At 34.7% G+C, this 20,615-nt stretch overlaps 1 protein-coding gene and 1 long non-coding RNA gene across 2 annotated transcripts; both read left to right on the top strand.

Moving 5' to 3' along the window:
* Positions 1-4,468: 4,468 nt before the first annotated feature.
* LOC126830801 (uncharacterized) lies at positions 4,469-9,438 on the top strand. The gene is made up of 5 exons (XR_007683984.2): positions 4,469-4,643; positions 6,687-6,704; positions 7,893-8,037; positions 8,487-8,559; positions 9,301-9,438. It is a non-coding gene; the product is annotated as an uncharacterized LOC126830801 (long non-coding RNA).
* Positions 9,439-10,027: 589 nt separating this feature from the next.
* On the top strand, positions 10,028-19,661 carry LOC126830795 (P protein). The gene is made up of 16 exons (XM_050561203.2): positions 10,028-10,045; positions 10,611-10,687; positions 11,001-11,148; positions 11,540-11,611; positions 11,885-12,007; positions 12,193-12,317; positions 12,621-12,753; positions 13,201-13,336; positions 14,169-14,313; positions 14,611-14,662; positions 14,953-15,061; positions 15,568-15,695; positions 16,415-16,579; positions 17,361-17,454; positions 18,580-18,673; positions 19,204-19,661. Exons 1-16 carry the CDS (start codon positions 10,028-10,030, stop codon positions 19,289-19,291), a joined length of 1,707 nt encoding a protein of 568 aa, XP_050417160.2. The 3' UTR covers positions 19,292-19,661.
* Positions 19,662-20,615: the final 954 nt, after the last annotated feature.

Here is a 20,615-nt window from a genome sequence, read left to right as displayed (position 1 = left end):
TTAAAAATATGATTATTAAAACAGTCTCTAGTTTCAAGACATACAATCAGTTTTGCGGACAACCATGCAGCGGTACGTGACAGGTCTCAATTTGGAGCAGTCGAGTTGCGTTACTAATCGTCGTGTTGCCTTGTACAGTAGGGTACGTAATAACGATGTCACTAAGTAGATATAAAGGTATGAAGTTATCAATAATAATAATAAAAAAAAGATCCATTATGTATGATTTAGATAAAGAGCTGATCGTTCGTGCTATAATAGTTCAAAAATAGATAATGAAAAATGGGTTTATTGAATTTTCATTCACCTAATTTTATTCTGGGTGATGTTATAAATATTTGAAGATGTAGCGTAGATCGTTTATTATCGTAACAATGGTACTTGACAACTGAGACTAATTAGTCTCGATTATCCATTTTATCGTTCAATTGTTTAATCACCCGGCTGTTAATTCTCGGTCATTCCATGGTCTAATGAGTTAATTGTAGGCTTGACATGTGAATAAATGTCTAATAGTTTAGGTAGCATTAATAATTGACGCCCAAAGAAAGACCTGCAATAGACAGATTACATAAGGCATCTTCAACCTGCTACAATCAGCCTGTTATTTTTAATATACCCAGACCACGGTTGACTGCTGGAAAATGGGCTACCTATAGTTGAATATTAGAATTATCCAATAACGAATGGCGTTTAACATTTCGTCAAAACAATTGTCAACCTCTGTCATTTTGTGGACGTTCATACATATGTTATTATATCCTTACCTCCTAATCTTCATCCAAATCAATTTTCAACTTTCAATTTGAACAGGGGCGAATCTTTTTTTTTTGTTCCGTCCGAAGCACTAGTCAACACTTTCATGACAAGTGGGGACCGAATTTGAAAAAATCCCAATGTTCTTCTCACACTTTCCCCGGGACATCCTAATCGAGAGTCCAGTGACTACCACGGCATAGATTTATACTATTCAAAAAAAGTAGGGGATATTTGATTTTGGGGGCATAATACTAAAATATGCAAATGACTACGAAAAAAGTCACTATAGAACCTAACAGAAGAAACATTTCCAGTTACATGTGACGCCTAAACGCACCAATAGCTACCGCATGGAATGCAGGTGATGCTTGGGATCATCATGGGGGTCCAACCCAAGATTTGTACGACTCTGACTTTGAATGTTACAGTCATTGTGGCATTGAATTCCAGGGTGGAAACATCAGTTTAATTGTTTTAGTGACCAGAAAACAAATTTTGATATGCGTCGGCTTACCCAAAATGAAAGGTTACGTGCCCTTGGCATGCTACAGATCGGCACAACACAGGCGGTTGTGGCGTGGACGATGAATGTTTCTCAGTCTGTCATAAGCAGGCTATGGTCCAGATACCGTGATACACAATCTGTACAGGACAGACCACGCTCAGGTCGACTAAGGGCGACAACTCAAGCCCAGGATCGATTTATCCGTACCTTGGCCTTGAGAAATCGTGTCATCACAGCAAATCAGATCAGCGCTCGTCTTCAAACAGACACTGGTGTGAGAGTGAGTGGCCAGACGATTCGGAATCGACTGCATAGGGGTCACCTTCGCGCCCGACGTCCTCGCGTGATCCCTTGTTTGAGAGATCATCACATTCAGGCAAGACGTCGTTGGTGTAGGGATCGTCAACACTGGGATAATCGACGCTGGAGCAATGTGATGTTTTCAGATGAGTCAAGGTTCACTGTTGATTTTTTGGACAGACGTAGGAGGGTGTGGCGTCGTCGAAACGAGCGCTTCCAAGATCGATTTGGGGGTGGTTCTGTTATGGTGTGGGGAGGCATCACTGTTGCTGGAAGAACGGCTTTACATGTTGTTGCAGGGCGTGTTACAGGCCAATACTACCGGGACAACATCTTGGCAGTCCATGTTGTGCCGTTCGCACGACGTCATGGCCGCCGTTTCATCTTCCAGGATGACAACGCAAGATGTCACAGGGCCAGGATCGTTACAGGTTACCTCCAACAACAGAACATCACCACATTACCTTGGCCAGCACTGAGTCCCGACCTCTCCCCCATCGAGCATGTCTGGGACATGCTTGGACAGAGGTTACGTCAACGTCAACAACGTCCTGCCAATGTCCAAGAACTTGCTGCTGCGTTGCAACAGGAATGGGACAATCTGGACCAAAATGACCTTAGACGTCTCATTAGGAGTATGCCACGTCGGATCAATGCTTGTTTGGCAAACAGAGGAGGATTTACCCGTTACTGACTTGGTTGTGATGCTGTGGTAACTTTGCTGTTTGACCCCGGGTATCATTTTACCCTTATAATGGTCAGTCTGTGCCTTACTTAGTCTAACGATCATTTGGAATAAATCGATGAATGTGAACTTCATTTCATTTTGTCATTTGTTTCTTCGTCAGTTTCATTAGGTGACATTAATAACACTTAAAAATCAAATATCCGCTACTTTTTTTGAATAGTATATTCAATACAGAAATCGAGATAAGATTACACTCTTCCCATTGTAATATTTGCTACTTTTTAATCTCACCCTTTGGGGGTGGAGTGAATCGAAAGGGCTTACGCCATACCTACACCCGTCTGTTATCCGCCAGCTGTCTTATAACGTTTTCCATTGGGGCATCATCGACTAAACCGGTTGATAAACTCCATGATGTGGTGATTATTCCGGTTTTTTTTTAAAAAAATACGTTGAACGACCACGTGTTAGTTGGTTGGAGTGTGGTGCGAGCAAATTATAGGGTTTTTTTTTATTAAAGTTTCAGTTGTGGTTACATATAAAACGTTCGAAATATCTTATAATTTTCACCTAGGGTCACACCACACACATGATAAACTCACTGCCAAAACACGCTATACAGATACCACAAACAACAAACGCACATCAGATGAAAACATTTCATCATTCAAATCGAGTGTGATATTGATATCTGTATCTACGATAAATATGTATGAGAGAGAGAGAAATGGGGTTTAACGTCCACTCGACACAAACTAGGTCATTTCGGGACTAACATATGGTTTAATTTTATTTACATAATTCGCTTGTGCGTAGGGGTCTTTAGCAGTGGGAGGAAACCGGAGGCCCCGGAGAAAGCCCTACTCCTTTCCACGTACAACCGGGGATTCGAAACCACGCCAGTCGACTCAATGACAGATTTTATGATACAGCGCGCGCACGCTAACCATTCAGCCATCCAACCCCCCGATAAATATGTATGCGATGGTGTTTAAAACTAAAGTCATAGCCACTGGATAGTGAAATGTGCAGTGCATTTTTTTTTAAATCTGGGACCCCTTTATGACACACGCTGTCGGTCTTACACCATAGCTTAATACGTCCCTGATTCTATGATTACATATTGTGTTGTCTGTGAAGATCTAAGTGACTAGGTCACATGTCGTACTCGTGATATAACAAGAGCTGATAATGACCAGATATCATTATTTCTCGATACTGATATCAAGGTAATGATAAATAAATTAGCACGTATTTATAAATACATATTTTGTTGTCTCACAGTTGCGACAAGACAAAAAAGTAAATGGAATACTCTAATTGACAAGGTATGGTTACTGAGTTTCCTATTATAATTAGTATTTTATAGTTGAGAAAAGAAAGGATAAATTGAACACCTGATGGGGCCTTTCAAATCAATAAGTTATGTAAACATTACTAAATGTATATCATGATGTCGATGTAATCGATGCCGTGGGTTATTTCTTGCGATTTAATATTACACTGTATTTATTTTATGGATGCTCGTTATTATTCATCCTAATAAGGTATGTGCACTTGACATGTGCAAGATATACTTAGTAAAGAAATGTTAGATTAGAATTATTATGATTAATGGACATCTTAATGGATCTTTAAAGGAGCTAAACCTCTTTGATTAGTCAAAATAAAATATCGAATTGGGTCGATCCGGTGTATTTTTTCGATGAGAAAGATTTTATATCATTATATTTCTATGTCGATAAGAAAGACTGTATACCGTTGTATTTCTGTTTAAGCTTATTAAGCGGAAATGTTATTCTTAGCTAACTGTCTTAGCAGTGGAACACAAAATTAGTTTAAAGCTCAACACTGGCTTTATCAACAAGACAGGTTGCCGTCACCCTAAAAAACAAAAACATATATAAGATCCAGCGAAGTCGGTATGCGTTATTTATTTATTTTTGAACGCCGATCATAGAGTTCAGTGATTTTAAGCTTAGTATTTAAATTCAACAGTTATTTTTTATATATTATTCTTCCTTTAATCTTTAATAGAAGGCAATGCAATGGTCACATAAATCATCAGTGAGAAGAACACGACGTCATGCCTTCTAAAAGAAAATCCTCCGGTTCCTTAACACTACATGTTAATCCTAATCACGATAGAAGACCAAGTGTTCGTAGATTGTTGAGTTCAAAAGACAGTGATTATGGTTCCACAAGTCGAGCTGACGGAGATGGGCTATCTGTTGGAAGAAGTTATTCCTATTGTCCAGAAACGAAGAAAAACATTATTCTTAGAAACTCGGATGTTGATCCCCCAACCCCTAGCCCTTCCACTCCGTTAGATGATGTGTTTCTCCCAGTAGATCCCGAGAAACAGTTACTTGAAAACAGCGCCGAACAATCGTGAGTTCAACTTGTTTCATATAATCCTTGAATATATCCATTTATTACCTCTCTGCCTTCATTATTTGTTTTTTCGGTGTGTGTTTGTATTAGTTGTTTTTTTTTTCTTTCAAAAAATAAAAAGGCTTTCAAGTAAATTATTATTTACTTTGCAGTTACATGCATTTACAATACAGTTACAAACTTTAACAGTGCAATTACATGTTTTACATCAGTTAAATGTATACAATACGGTTATACATACTCTTAAAAAAAGTAGGGAATATTCAGAAACAATATAAAACTGCGGAAATGCACTGCTGTTTTTATTAGAGGTAACCAGTGTATTTTAATAACAGGCCAATTGCCTACACATGAACATAAACAGTTGATATGGGCGACTTATCTGATGGCCCCATTTCACTCGCAAAGAGAAATACTGTCAATAGTGAAAATGGAGTTTTTGATTTTTGTCTTAATAATAAATAATTGCTCCACCAATCCTGAGACATTCAGCAGTTCGTCGTGGCATGCTCCTAATCAACGTCCAATCTCGATTTGGGGCAATCTGACCCACTCCTCTTGCAGTGCCACGGCCAATTCTTGCAGTGTTGTCGGTTGACGTTGACGTCAACGAACACGTCTCCCGATCAAATTAAACGTAAAACACTAAAGCAAAGATAAGCTAAACAGTAAATCTTATGCAAGAACCGATAAGAAAGCAAACATGGATAGGATAAACCAGCAAGCGGCAGTTTTCATCAACCCTTCCTTTAAGTGTCAAATTTGACAATGAACCCCTCCCACGTGTATGGCGCTATTGCGTGTCGCATGTGCAGCTCAGTGGTTCTGTTGAGGCGATAAGTTCTTCATCTGTGAACATACTCTCAAAGCATGTCAAGTGTCCATGACTATTTATCATATCACAACCTGCATAGGTATTTGCATTTCAATATCCCCTACTTTTTTTGAAGAGTATACATTGAACGTTTTTAAATACCATTCTGGTATATATTTAGAGGTCGTCAATTTTCTTCGCTGATAAAACTTAGGAGATAACCGGGACACTTCCGCCCTCCCCTGCATAAAATGAAAGATTGAAATAATAGTATACTAGGTAAATGTGATAAAAGGTTGAACTTTCATATGTAAAACGTGGTTATAATAAAATAAAAGATTGGTCTTGTATAGATAAACGTGTATAATAAAATAAAAGATTGAGCTAATAGCATAACTTGTATAGGTAAAACGTGGTATAATAAAATAAAAGATTGAAATAATAGTACAACTTGTGATAAGTAAAACGTGGTATAATAAAACAAAAGATTTAAATAAACAAAAAATTGAAATAATAGCTAAACTTGCATAAAAGAATGTATTAAGCTGATTTAGCACTTCAAGTTTTTGTGGTAAAAATGAGTTGGTAAAGAAATAAAAGTTTGGGGTGTTTGGAGGATTTTACTCATTTTTGGACCTGTATACTCCTTTTTTTATGACCTGAAAACCGGTTATCCTAAAATATTGGGGTTTTTTTTATATTGTTTTTATATACTTAAAATATATTTATAGTATAATAATACACTTTTAACGTTGAGCACGTAACTAAAGGAATGGATGTCTGAAATCGTATGAAACCAAAATTGTATTAAAGAACTATTGATTTTTGAGATATTTATGTAGCATTGTAAATATAGAGCTTTTGGTTATTGACGTATGTAGATATAAGCATTTTACATAGAGCTGTTGATATTGCATATATTGATGTAGCATTATAGATAGCGCTGTTGGGTTTCGACCATAGTTATGTATAAAAATTATAAATAGAGCAGTTGGTTATTCAAATATTTATGTAGCATTATAAATAGAACTGTTAGTTTTTGACACATTAATATAGCATTATAAATAGAGCTGTTAGTTTTTGAAACATTTATGTAGCATTATAAATAGAACTATTGGTTTTTGACACATTTATGTATACGCTTTATAAATAGAACTGTTGATTTATGTAACAACATATTTATATAACATTATAAATAAATATTTTGTTATTTTACATTTTTGTAGAAGCAACGTGAAGTACAGGTAGGCGGTACTTTATCAAATAACACTATAACACAGGCACCGGATACTAAAACTCTAGTAAGGGGCTGACAAGGAAAGCTGTCTAGTCGTTCGGATGGGACGAAAAACCGAGGTCCCGTGTACACATTGGCGTGCACGTAAAAGATCCCTTGGCAGTTGGAATTCGATATAAGAGTAGGCCGTAGTGCCGCTGTCCGGGCAAAATTTCCCTCATAGCACACTGTATGGCGTATGCCCGTCTTCATTAGCCCAGGTTAGGGCTATATTTGATTGCCCCCCCCCCCCCCGCCTTTCTGAGAAAGCAGGAGCTGTTAAAATGGGTTCGTCCGTCCAACTGTCTGTCTTTTATTAAATTAACTTCTATTGAGGTGGATTGTCAAATTTGGTGTCGATGTTTATTAGGCGAATGTCGTGACTGGGCTAATTATGTGCTCAACAGAAGCTAAGCAGAGATAAGCAATTTGATTTGCCCATGCCCTAAAATACGATAACTCTTATTCTGAGTGAGAGTGATGAAACTTGGCGTAGAGTTTCCATGCAGCGATAATGAGCATCTCTGCTCGAGTGATACGTGATTTGACTTCCCAATGTTGTATATTATAAAGATAAATGCGTAGATAATTAATGAATGTCGTCTATTTATTTTGGCTCTGATACTGGGGACACTAGCCTCAATGATAGTGTGATGATTTTATAGATGTAGCGAGATGCCATGTTATAATGTTTATTCTCAGGATTTTCAAGTGCGTGCGTTTATACTATCACAATCACAGACACCACCATCAGCATTCAGCATCTAATAGCTTCACTGCTCCCCCATATTACTAACTTCATCTCTTCACTCTTATTTACAGTTATAATAATATACATGTGTAATTGTATATATATATATATATATATATATATATATATATATATATATATATATATATATTATATGATCCAGTATTGATCCAATGTTCCACGTTACGTTTGCACACATTTTAGAAGAATTGTTACGTTATTTAGTTAAAATATAATTAAGTTTAAAAATCATATGCATTTGCTTACTATTGTAAGCAGCAGAGGTCCTAATATCGACCCTTGTGGAATTACATGTACAGTGTATCTCTTAATACCTATAACAATCCCCGTATGACAAAAGTTATCCAATTATAAAATAGTTATTATAAAGTCTTTCAATTTCAGGACTGAAACAACATTCAGCATAACATCTATTGATAAACATCTCAGAAATTGGGCAAATTTTAGAGATGTCAACAAATGGGACATGAAGCAAATCCTCGTGCACGTTAAAACTGGAATACTTTTTATTTTCCTTATTATATGTACTGTAAGTTTGGGATTTGTATCATATGAATTATAATACTGAGTTTTAAGTCTATTAATCCCTATTAAAAACAAAACCTTTTCTTTAAAGATAATAAAGTTATCATAATTTAGTCTGTGGACTACATGAAGTATGGTTTATAATTGTGCTTTTGGTAATGTACCACTTTTCATTAATTTGGATATCGCAACGAGTACTTCCGTAACTGTAGTCGATTCAATGTTAATGTTTATTTCAGAGATATTTAATGTAGATCTGACTAAAACCTCCATAACATGCACAGATGCCCTTTATAATGGAATAGTTTTAACGAACATAAATTATGTTCAAAATCTTTGAAATAAATTTTGCTTGGACAATGGCGCTTATAATGCCTACCTTTATTTTGACCTCTGATGAGCGCTAATGTCTCTTTAAAGACCAATGTTGATTAAAATCTCAATTGTATACAGGGATTTATTGCATCAAATCCAGAAGCTACAGAAGAAAGAACACACGTCACTGTTGCTAAAAACAGACCTTACGGTAAATAACCTCTTTAGTTTACATTTTCTTTTATACGTGCTGCAGTCCATCCAATCAACAACAATGACCGACAAGGGCATTTTTCAAAGTATTGCAAAACTTATACCGAAGGTGTAAATAATTTCATAGACAATTGACAAAATTGTGGATGATTGAAATTTTGACAAAAAGACTTGTTGATCACCGACAAGAACCAACAAGGACTTTTTTTTGTCAGCTTCACTTATCCATAATTTTGTCCACATTTTATAAAACATATTTAAATTTTGGATATGATCCGTAGAATATGTATCTATAACACATTTTCCTTGTCGGTCATTTTTTTCAATACATTGGGCGAATATTGGCAAATAAACCCACCCCTGTCAGTCCTTGTCGCTGGTTATAGTAGGAGGTACTGGTGGACAGCGCAGGAACACTTTTCAATAAAACAAAGACACGGCAAACTGTGCAAAACACGACGATAATAGTTATAAGTTATAAATTTGTATTTTACGATCAATATACAAGAGTTGGGTGTTTTTGATATATCTACGTTTAAAAATATTTTTCAAAGATAAAATGGCCCTTTTCCGTAATTGTTTGGTGATGGAGGAAAAAAGAAATCGCCATAATCGTTTACATTGAAATGTTTTTAAATTTATCGTGATATGTATGAAGCTATGTGATGACCAAGACTAAAAATGTCTATATTAGATAGTGTGTGAATGCCAAGGCATTGTAACCTCTCTTTTTTTTCAGATTCTGGTCTGGAGACAATGAACTCTAATAGTTATCCATTGATCAAATTAAAAATTGATGGCCCTTTTGATGAAGAGGCTGTAAACCATACTTTCGGCAATTCGTCAATGATATACGTAACCATCGGAGGAAATGAAACCCGTACCACCCCGGTATGATATATTAATGTTTTACCATTTAATTTGTTCCTGTCCAGAGGGGGAGGAGGGAGGGGAGGTGTCCACTCCCCTACTGTCACAGAGCATATTATTTCTCTCCTGCATTTATAGAAACAACGTAGAAAGAAACTATCGTGCGCAGTATTGCCGCCGCGCCTAAATAAGCAGAACTATTGTCTCAAAGCCTCTGATCTGATCAAATTCGCGGATAGTGCCCCCGACCTAACGCCAAGCTTGACGCTGTCTCCACCTTGGAACCCCTACTGCTGGAATTCCTGGACACGCAACCGGAATTATTTTCTTTTAAATATCAAATTCAATTGATTATTTTATTTTTTGTTTTATTGCTTCCATCCATTTTGTCATTTGTTATTATTTTGTCATTCATTATTATCTTTTAAGAAATTTATGCGCTAATACAGCTGTTTTATTCTTTTATAACAACTTAATCTGAAGTAATAGAACAAAAATGCAAAAAAAAAAAAGGAATTATTTTTTCAAAAATATTCTGAACAGTTCACACTTATCATGTTAACAAAACTGATAAAGTTCCAGAAATAACTCTTCTAATGTTTGACAAACATTATGTATTTAAAGATACATTATGGGAGATCAGTAAAGAGCTGGCAGTTCTCACTATAATAGTTAAAAACTAGATAATATAAAGGGAATTTGCTAAAAATTACAGTCAAATTGATCCACTCTGAACCGAGAACTTAGCTATTGAATTTTCGGCTTAGCCTCGATCATCATTACTAAAGTCGGTATGATAAAAAAAACATAGTCTCGAGTATCCATTTCATGATTAAATCATGAATGAAAGATGAGCAGCAAATCGCACCCTAATCCAGTAAATATCGCAGGCTAGCGATGACATCGAGAGTTGATTATGGTCTGGATAAGTTAATTAATTCCTAATTAATAATTTAGATAACATTTCAGGCCCACAGAAAGACCTGACATAGGCAGAATTAGCTCTTGCATAATGTATGTTTAAATGTCACCATAATTAATTTAACTTCTTGTAATAAAAGCCTTCATATATAAGACTAAGAGGATGGCCTTCCCCTTAATTGATTGTTTTATTAGTTACAAACTCTTGGATGTGCATTATGGTTCATTAAGATTTAATTTGGTTCTTGTTGTTTTCAGTGGAAACTAAATGTGAATATTCAAAATTTGAGGGAAGGACGTATCATTCAAAAAGAAAAACAGTTAGAGTGTAAGATGTAAGTAAAACTTTTTATATAACATGCTTTGTGAAAATCTTAGTGTGACGTAAATCAAACCATAATTTATCATATGTCAAGGAGCGTATAAGTTTAAATAGCTAATATAGAACATATTGTGGAAGATTTTATTTGACAGTAAATTAAGAACGATGAAGATCAATGACAAGAATACCATTTTGGAATTCAGTGACAAAGAATGATTTTGGAATTCGATTTGCTTTTTCATTTTATTGTTCTTCAATTAATAATGTATAACCCATTCCTATAATAAGCCAAATAGTTTTCAAATACATGTTTTGTTCTGTTGTAGTAAAAACTGTAGTTTATCAATAACAACTGATAATGAACGACCTGTTCCTCTCGAGTATTCATATCTGTTAATAACAGCTCAAGCTAATTATGGAGTTTATTATGCCACAGTCATCTTGATATTGGTGTATATTTTAATAATATTTGAGGTAATTTATTTTTTATCTTTTTTTAGCATACATGGGTGAGAAAAGCCGATGGCAAGCGGCCCTTCTCCCCACCTGTTGTGCCCTTTTTATCACGTTGGTTGGTGCGGAGTTTGTACAGCAGCGTGTTCTGTATCAGATATTTTTAAATAGGTATTGCGAGAATATCATCTTGTTATTCTTTCAAACCTCATAGTGGTAACTAAAGTCAACTTTGAGCATTTCTAGCACTCTTCCGAACACTGACAAGTTTAAGAGGACTACGGGTAAACATATTTTTGAGATGTCCACTCAAAGAAGCAACTCTTTGGAAATTCAGGGTTGTGGATGTGGGGGGAGTGGAGTGCTCTAATCATGGAGACCTTGTGTATTATATTACTCCATTTTTTTTCAGCTGGTCCACCGTACAGTAGCAGCTATATTAGGATCATATGCAGCAATAGCAGTTTTATCAGCCATTCATGAAGTAAGTGCCTTCTTAGCGGCACCAGGATTTCCAAGCAAAGCACGCGATTAGGAATAAGTCCCGGATTCGGAACACAATCAACAGAAGTAATTGAAATCTGAGCATTTTTGTTGATATTCAGTTAAACATATTAATATGAACTTCTATCACATTTAAATCTTGTGTTTCATTTTGCTCTTCTGTTCTTTAAATAAAAAACCAGTGTAGCCATATATACATTTTCTTTAATTAATTCTAAAGCCTGAGCCAAAATGAAATATGTGAATTTTTCAGAGACCAACACTAGATACCATAATAGGATGGATAGATATGGAGACGATCATGTTGTTATTTGGAATGATGATGTTGGTTTCAATATTTGCAGAAACTGGATTCTTTGATTATTCTGCTGTGAAGGTAATCAAAATATAGTCATTTATAGTTAGAAACTATAATCTTCCAGTTGAAAAACAGGTTCAGTATCACTACAGTCCAATAAGAATTTATCCATACAGTTTTATTGTTTCATAAGGACAATATATCTTTCCATATTACTGATATATCAGCAATTTGATTTGAATAGTTTGAATGTTTATTTACAGGTGTATCAAATAGCTAAGGGTGAAGTATGGCCCCTTGTCACACTGTTATGTCTATTTAGTGCTGTTGTATCAGCTTTTCTGGATAATGTTACGACAATTTTACTTTTAACACCAGTTACAATAAGGTAAGATAATAAAATAATATTGATTTATTTGCATTTAAACAACTAAATTTTATCAATAAGCAATTTTAACGGGCTACAGCGTGAGTGGCGACTTAATCAATGAATTAGGTAATAATTTGATAATCCTTGTATATTTTTATTAGTTATACAGAAGAATAATGGTACCTCTTTCAAAAGTTTTATTTTTGTAGTTCATGGGAATGTATCTGTGTTATTTAGAATCAACAGTAAAATTTTAGTTTTCTTTGATTATCAGTTTCTGGTTATCTTAATAATATCATTTCGCCTATTTTCGTTTTGAAGGTTATGCCAGGTGTTAAATTTGGACCCTAAACAGATTCTAATGGCAGAAGTAGTATTTTCTAATATTGGAGGCACAGCAACTGCTATTGGTGACCCCCCAAACGTAATCATAGTTGGGGCTACTTCGAAAATGGTAAGTCTCAGCCTACTTATATTTATTTACTTTCGTCAATGCTACCATTATCATTATACAACACATTTAATATACAGATGTCCTTTCATGTTACTTGTGAGCATTTGAATATTTGAACATTCGTCAAAGCATAATTTATTTTATAGACTCATATTTTTATGGGAGTCTTTTGTGAGTACTCCTTTCAATTTTATGCCTATTAGGTATTGGACTTAAAAGCTGAAAGTTCCCCCTGAAAAAAGATGCTGGTGAGTGTATATACTATATATACTTTGCTGGTGAAACGATATACATGTATATAGGCTTATTGTCATTATCTATTCTTCTAATATATATTAACAGCTCAGAGTTTCATAATTTCAGATTTGAAGGGTAGATTGGCCCATTACATAGAATTGTAGTCAAATGGAACTTTCTGTTGATTCTTTATATTATTTGTTGTTACAGGGAATATCATTTACAATATTCACTATACACATGCTTATTGGAATAATACCTGCTATCCTTGGATCTTATGGATTACTGAGATTCTATTATAGAAAAACTGAAACCTTAAAGAATAAGGATTCGCCGGAAGTCATAGGTACCTATCTTTGCTTTTACACATTTTAAATGGACAATAATGATAAAAACTTTATTTAATGAGGCAACGTATTTAGTTTGCAAAAAAACAAAAAAACTAATCTTCCATAGGTCCCTCCTAAGCTACAAAGACATATATACATGTAATATCAGGATAAATTTAAAATCATTAGAAATGCAATAATGCAGAATTTATTGACTGGGATATTTCACTACTGATTTCATTATTTACAGTACTAAGATAATCTACTAAGTAAATCTCATCACCCTGTAAATTTGATTTTAAAAATATTACCACTTGAGGGCACTTGTTTCCTTCTTTGTAAAATGCAACATAGTTACTAAATTTACCCAGATTGTCCTTGGGCTTGGTATAGGCTTACACTCAAATACATTTTGGTCAGAATAATGAAAATGCAAAACATCCAAATGCAGTATTTCGAAAGCTTTCAGCATAACTGGCAAACCAAGGGCGGATCTCGTGGCGGGCGCACGCCCCCCCCCCATCTGGATTTCTGACTGAAAAAGTCCCATTATAATTCATCATTTTAGAACTGGATTCTTGTGCTTCTAGGTTTCGAAATTTTCCAGGGGACGGCACCTGGACCTCCCGTCGTTCACTTCGCGCCTTCAGTAGGCCTACTCGCCCCCCCTCACCCTATTCATGGTCTCTGGATCCGCCCATACAAATAACTGGAATATACCCAGCAACAGTATCTGACAATATTTCTTTTATTCAAAATAAATAATCGGATGGCTTCCCTTTGTCTGGTCTTGCTGAATTGTATTGAAATTGTAAATTAAGTTATAACCTTCCGACACTTTAATTTCAGAATTAAAACATGAAATTGGTCTATGGAAAAGGGCAGCAGCAAGAATTTCTGTGGCAACCCGAGAAGAAAGTGTAATGAAGGTTTTATTTCTACAGAAATCGGTAGAATTAGAAAATATCTTGAGCAGGAAACTACACAAACAAAGGTAAAGAGTTTTACCAATGTCAAAACAATTGGGAAATACATGTGCATTGAACACACATTGGTTCATAATAACAAGAGTGGAACCCAGCTGGATGAACTTCAGTACTTGACTTCCATAGAAGTGCTGTTGTGAACATAGTCTTTGTAATAATTGTTAAAATCGTATATTGGTATTCTTCATTGACGATTGCATTATGAAATTAACTGGCAAATTCTTGCTTATCAACGTGTTACTGAATATCATTGTTTATATCAACAAAATACATTCAGTTTAAGCCATTAGTTATTTACATTTCAGTAAAGACAAAATAAAAGATTTTAAAGATACTTTACAAGAGTTGAAGAAAAGAGTAAGTTTATAATATTCTATTATACCAGGTGTAGTTTTGTATTTATATTTTAAATCTGCAAAGAAGTGGTGGAAGTACAGAATTGTCTGTTGTGTCTGGTTAATTTTGTATGAAATATTGAAACAAAAGTCATTTTTCTTTCATTTTACAAAGAGAGATATCTTCGCCACTGGGTATTTTAAGCGACCAACGTGTCTGTGCAAAAAGAAATTTAAGACACATTCCCAAGTTCCTTTCAAATAATTTTAGTCATTTAAGTGTAATTTTTAAGTGTGTTTTGATTATTTCAGTATTATATAACAGATCCAGTATTACTAGTAGAAAGTGGTTTTGTTCTGTTGGTCGTAATACTAGTTTTATTTCTACATTCGTTTGTACCATCACTATACGTCGTCATTGGTCAGTTGATAAATTTTGAAATGTTTATTTTACTAAATTGACAACAGCCATTTGGGCTAAATAATCTTTTGACGACGGTGGCTAAGTGGGTAAGACGCTGGCTCGCTAGCCCGGAGGTCGGTTGTTCGACGATGCATTGGCCGAAAATGTTCATCTAGATTTTCCGGCGTGGTTCCCCTTTGTCAGTGATGAGGGACGTTAAAGATCCCTTGACAGTTGGAATTCGATATAAGAGTAGGCCGTAGTGCTGCTGCCCGGGCAAAATTTCCCTCATAGCACACTGTATAGCGTATACCCGCCTTCATTAGCCCAGTTCAGAGCAGAACAGTAGGACGTTAAACCAAATTTCATTTTATTTCATTTCTTTTGACGACGATGTAAGCCTTTAAGTTTAGATGTAATATTGTCTTTCTTTCTGTCTGTTTTAATATTGTTATCTTCGTTTTCATCACAACCCCCGCTGTCTTCAGAAACATTGTTCTGTTGAATTAATTATTATTATTTAGGCTGGGTTGCTGTAACTGGGGCTGTTTGGTTATTGGTGCTAGCTAATGTATCAGATATAGAAAGTATTCTACATAAGATAGAGTGGTCTACCCTGCTTTTCTTTGCTGCTCTATTTATCTTAATGGAAGTAAGTTCTTACCTTTTTTAAAAAGAAATACATGAATGGTTTAACGTCCTATTTTTATGCACCGGCAGCTAGACTAATGAAGACGGGAGAAAACAAGTATGCCATACAATTTCATTTATTTTGGTATATGGAGATCTACAATGTTCCAGAGTACCATTGGTTATACAAATCTTGTTTTGATGTAATGAATATTGTTATAAGTTTGTTTTGTCTGATATATATCAGTAGTTCATCAGACCCTGTATACTAGCCCCTAGTTAGATTACGGGAACCGAAAATTATGAGATTCGTTTTGTATCTATATATTCAAAATAATCACAATGGGCCCAACATGGGCAGTTGATTTTTTTCGAGTGTTTCGATATATTAAATTCATATATGAAATCAATTGTTGTTTTGAATAAAATGCTGTGCTTCAGATTAAATGGTCCGTCATTGAGTCTAGTGGCGTGGTCTTGATCCTAGGTTTGTTCGACAATGTGATTGGTGGTCGCCGTCTAAGTGGGTTTTATCCTGCCCCTCCCCCCTTCCACCGTTAAAGGTCTTGCGAGCAAGATATCTATTCAGACAGTGATATACAGTAATTTTTTTTAAACCGATATAGCCCAGTTTGTAATAATATAGACATTACACACCGTCTACGTCTATCATAGTCTGTGTTTTGCCGATGGAGAACAACATTTATAAATGAGTTTATTCATGATTTTATTTTAATATAGGCATTGACCGAGTTAGGTCTAATTGATGTTATAGGAACAATGATAAGTGATATTATTAAAAGTGTTGAACCAGAATCTAGGATGATAGCATCAATATCTATAGTATTGTGGATATCTGCATTAGCTTCCAGTTTCATCGATAATATACCTTACACCACAGCCTTGGTAAGTCTTGGGTATTTTAATTAATTTAGTCCTGTTGTTCAGACCATTGACCGCGGCTTCTTTACCTGAATTCAGAACTCTTTATACCATAACGGATATCATCGTTATGGGCAGCATAATGAGGTTTCACGTCCTACTACTCAGACTTGGTTAATGGAGGGGGCATACGCTATATAGTGTTGTAAGAGAATTTTTGCCTGGACAGCGGAACTACAGCATACCCGTATTTATAATTCCAACTGTCAAGGGTTCTGTTACGTACATGCAATGTGTACGCAGGACGTCGTTATCTTTGGTCCCATCCGAAGGACTATACATTGTACCTTGCCAGTCCCTCTATCCGGTACCATGGCACTGACAAGGAGGAAACATGCCGGGAAATCCGAGTGAACCTTCTCGGCCAACACTGGAATCGAACACGGGACCTCCAGACAACGACCCATCTTACTAAGACACCGTAACTCCTAACGGCAACAAATATTCTTATCAAATACGATGGTATGAAATATAAAGACAATTGTAGCCCCCCCCCCCCTTCATAATAAAAGCAAAAATAATAACAGGGTCAACAACAGGGTCAATTTAGAATCACAACAGCTCTTGTGGTTAAATACCATACAGTGGCCATTTAGAATCACAACAGCTCTTGTGGTTAAATACCATACAGTGGCCATTTAACAGACGTGTTAACTCCATGGTATCTGGTGATGTTTAAATACATTATAGGCAATTGGTAGTTTATTTGGATAAATCAATAATATAGATGTCATTAATTTTATAGGTACCAGTTCTAATTAACATCAGTCAGGATACGGAATTGGATCTACCACTACTTCCTCTTATCATTGCTCTAGCATTTGGTGCTTGCTTGGGTGGTAAGTCTCTTTGGATCCTGTCCAATATATATATACAGTTTTATATGGGGATTTTATTTTAATATTTTGTTTGTGTCCACTGTCCAGGTGTTGCTTAGAAGTCTGAATGTCTGACTTTTATGGCTATTTTTAGAGTGGTAAACTAATAGAAAGAGCCAGACACTTATCGTTGTTTTCTGTGGGGACTAACACTTCATCATATTCTCTTCCTGTTTCACCAACATGCACACAATTGATGGAAGATGAATTAAAAAAACATGGTTCACACAAAACAAGGTTGACCAATATTACCATAGCATCACCGGAACTATCCCTTCAATTATTTTTACCTGGAATTTGTTTAAACTCGTCCAACAAAAATTTGGTATCAAATAAAGTTAAAGGCTCACTGCCGGTTCTTGCTTATGACACTTTTAGGTCTTCAAACCAAAGCACATCCTTTAAGTTACAATTTCATATTTTCTAAGAAAGTCAAAAAATAATTATTTCTATGTCTTTTGCTCAATAGGTTGTCAACTCACTATTATACGATCATAGGTTATCTTTCTCACACTTAAAAATCTTCACACCGGAAATAATAACACAATTACCTCCCTTGTTTTCCTATTCCCCCACCATGGAATAGCTATCTTCAAACGTTTGAATTTAAAGTTGAAAATGATATTTTTGCCAATTTCTCAACTGGCAATAGTGAATTATAGGATTAATAGAATTATTCTTTAACAAGGTAGGACTGTTTATAGATACCATCTATTTTAGGGCTTTATTTTAATACATTTTAAAAATATAACTTAAAAATATGAAATTGTAACTTTAACAAATTCCTGGCGACACCACTTCACCATAAACTTTACCACGATACTTGAAAGTCACATCAAATGGATCATTCCCATGGTATGAACTCTTTAGACATACATGATGCATGGATTTAATTATTATTTGGGAGGATGATGTCATTGATGCAAATGTCCAGTGCCAGTACAAGACAAGGAGAAGGATCGAATGCCTGTCCTTTTGTGTTTCATCAAATCACTAAAACAAACCTGCGTACTGAAATGGCCCAGTTGGAGTTGCATGGTGCCATCTCTGTCTCTCTTCTATTTGACTTTTCTTATTGTATATAAGGTAACGGAACTTTAATTGGTGCATCGGCTAATGTGGTATGTGCTGGTATAGCTGAACAACATGGTTATGGCATAAATTTTTGTGAATTTTTCAAGTTAGTATATCACAACCATTTGTTTTATTTTACCATTATTCTATGACTGTGCAGAAGAAGTTGATGCATGTAACAATATTTTTATCGTCTAAAAAGAAATGAAATGAGACCCCCTGGTTAGCGAACTTTACTCTTCGAGCCACCGTGGCTCCCGGCTAAACAGAAGGAATTGATTTATCCGCAGTATGGTATTAGACATGGAAGTATATGCTACTCTGATTATATGCATTTTTGTTTTACAACTGTTTGGTGTAAATTTTGTGTAAATTCCCAACAAGATATAAATGAAATGAAATGAAACAGGGTATAACATCCTACTTTTCTGCACAAAACAACAATTTACATTTAGTCATTTCTGAGAGTGAATAACTATCGGTTTTATTTTCGAAGTACAGACTATTCTAACCTTTATGATGTGTAGTTCTGAGGTTTATTTTGGTTGATAATGTTATTAGGCGTATATCAACGGTTTACAGAACCTCTCAGATCCATCACTGGAATGTTTAATCTGGGTTTCTATTATATTTTAGGGTTGGTTTCCCAATGATGCTATTAACAACAGCTATTTCTCACGTTTATCTGATAATTTGTCATGTTTGGATTGGATGGAATAGCTAATCAACAAAGATGTGGCTTAAGGCTTAGGGTCTATGGTGTGATTTACTGTCAATTTACGGACAGGATAAAACGAATATACCCTGTAGTTACTACATGTATACTCTTTATAGAGGATAATCTAAATATAGCCCAACAGGATTATTATTCCAAATTATTTTTGAATTGAGATTACCAAAAACAATGATATTGTGTAATTTTGGATGTGGGATTACTTCCCAAAAAGTTATTTAAATACATTATTATGATGCATTTCCTTTACATTACCCCTCCATAGATAAGTGCTAATAAATGTGACTAAAATTTACCAGAAGATTTGTGATCAGTATCGTATTCTATACCTTCTGTGATAAATAATTATTATACCATTCCTGATATATTACCCTGTGATAAATGCATGTAAAAATTATTAAATTATCTCAAATATATCATTGTATGATAAACCTTATATTCTTATATATCACCATGTGATAAACTTTGTATGTTATCCCCAATATATCCTATTATAATAAATGGTGTAATAATTATCCTTGACATATCAGTGCCTCCTTTTGATAAGGATATTTATAATAATTTTTATATCATCCCTTACATATCATTTTGTGATAAACATTATAATAATTCTTATACTATATTTAATATATCATCTTGTAAAAAAGATTAATAACTATTATATCATACCTGATATATCACTTTATGATAAATATTATAATAACTACTGTATTATCTGTATAATATCATCTTATAAAAAAGGTTATTAATTATTAAAACATCCCTAAATCATCTTGAGAAAATGTAATAATTTTTAAATCATTCCTATTATGATCTTATTGTGATAAACATTGTAATACTCCCCATAACATCATATAATAATTTTTATATCATTCCTTGTATATCATATTGTGATAAACGTTGTAATACTCCCTATTACATCATTGTAATAATTTTTATATCATTTCTTGTTTATCATATTGTGATATATGTTGTAATACTCCCTAATACATCATATTGTTATAAATATTGTAATAATTTTTATATCATTCCTAATATATTATACTGTTATGAACATTGTAATACTCATCCGTAATATACTATATTGTAAATACATAAGAATAATTATTATTTTATCCCTAATATGTGATCTTAAAATACATTTGTAATAATTGACTTTTTCATGATTCCCAAATCGTCAAATGCGGGAAGGTGGACCCTTCAGTGAAATGGTCTACAAATAGTCATCATCATGTCACCATCTTTGGACAACTGTAAAATTATCAATTATTAGATTTCTAAAGTTGCATATATTGTGATATCCCAAGTAACAATT

The sequence above is a fragment of the Patella vulgata genome, chromosome 8 (assembly GCF_932274485.2).
Source record: "Patella vulgata chromosome 8, xgPatVulg1.2, whole genome shotgun sequence".
NCBI lineage: Eukaryota > Metazoa > Mollusca > Gastropoda > Patellidae > Patella > Patella vulgata.
This window is presented reverse-complemented; position numbering and strand designations above follow the sequence as displayed.

What these genes read in the sequence shown, in the direction of transcription:
- LOC126830795 (XM_050561203.2), top strand. An exon ending in TTAACACCAGTTACAATAAG is followed by an intron (nt 12,318 to 12,620) that starts GTAAGATAATAA and finishes TTCGTTTTGAAG; the next exon opens with GTTATGCCAGGTGTTAAATT. An exon ending in AGGAAACTACACAAACAAAG is followed by an intron (nt 14,314 to 14,610) that starts GTAAAGAGTTTT and finishes TTTACATTTCAG; the next exon opens with TAAAGACAAAATAAAAGATT.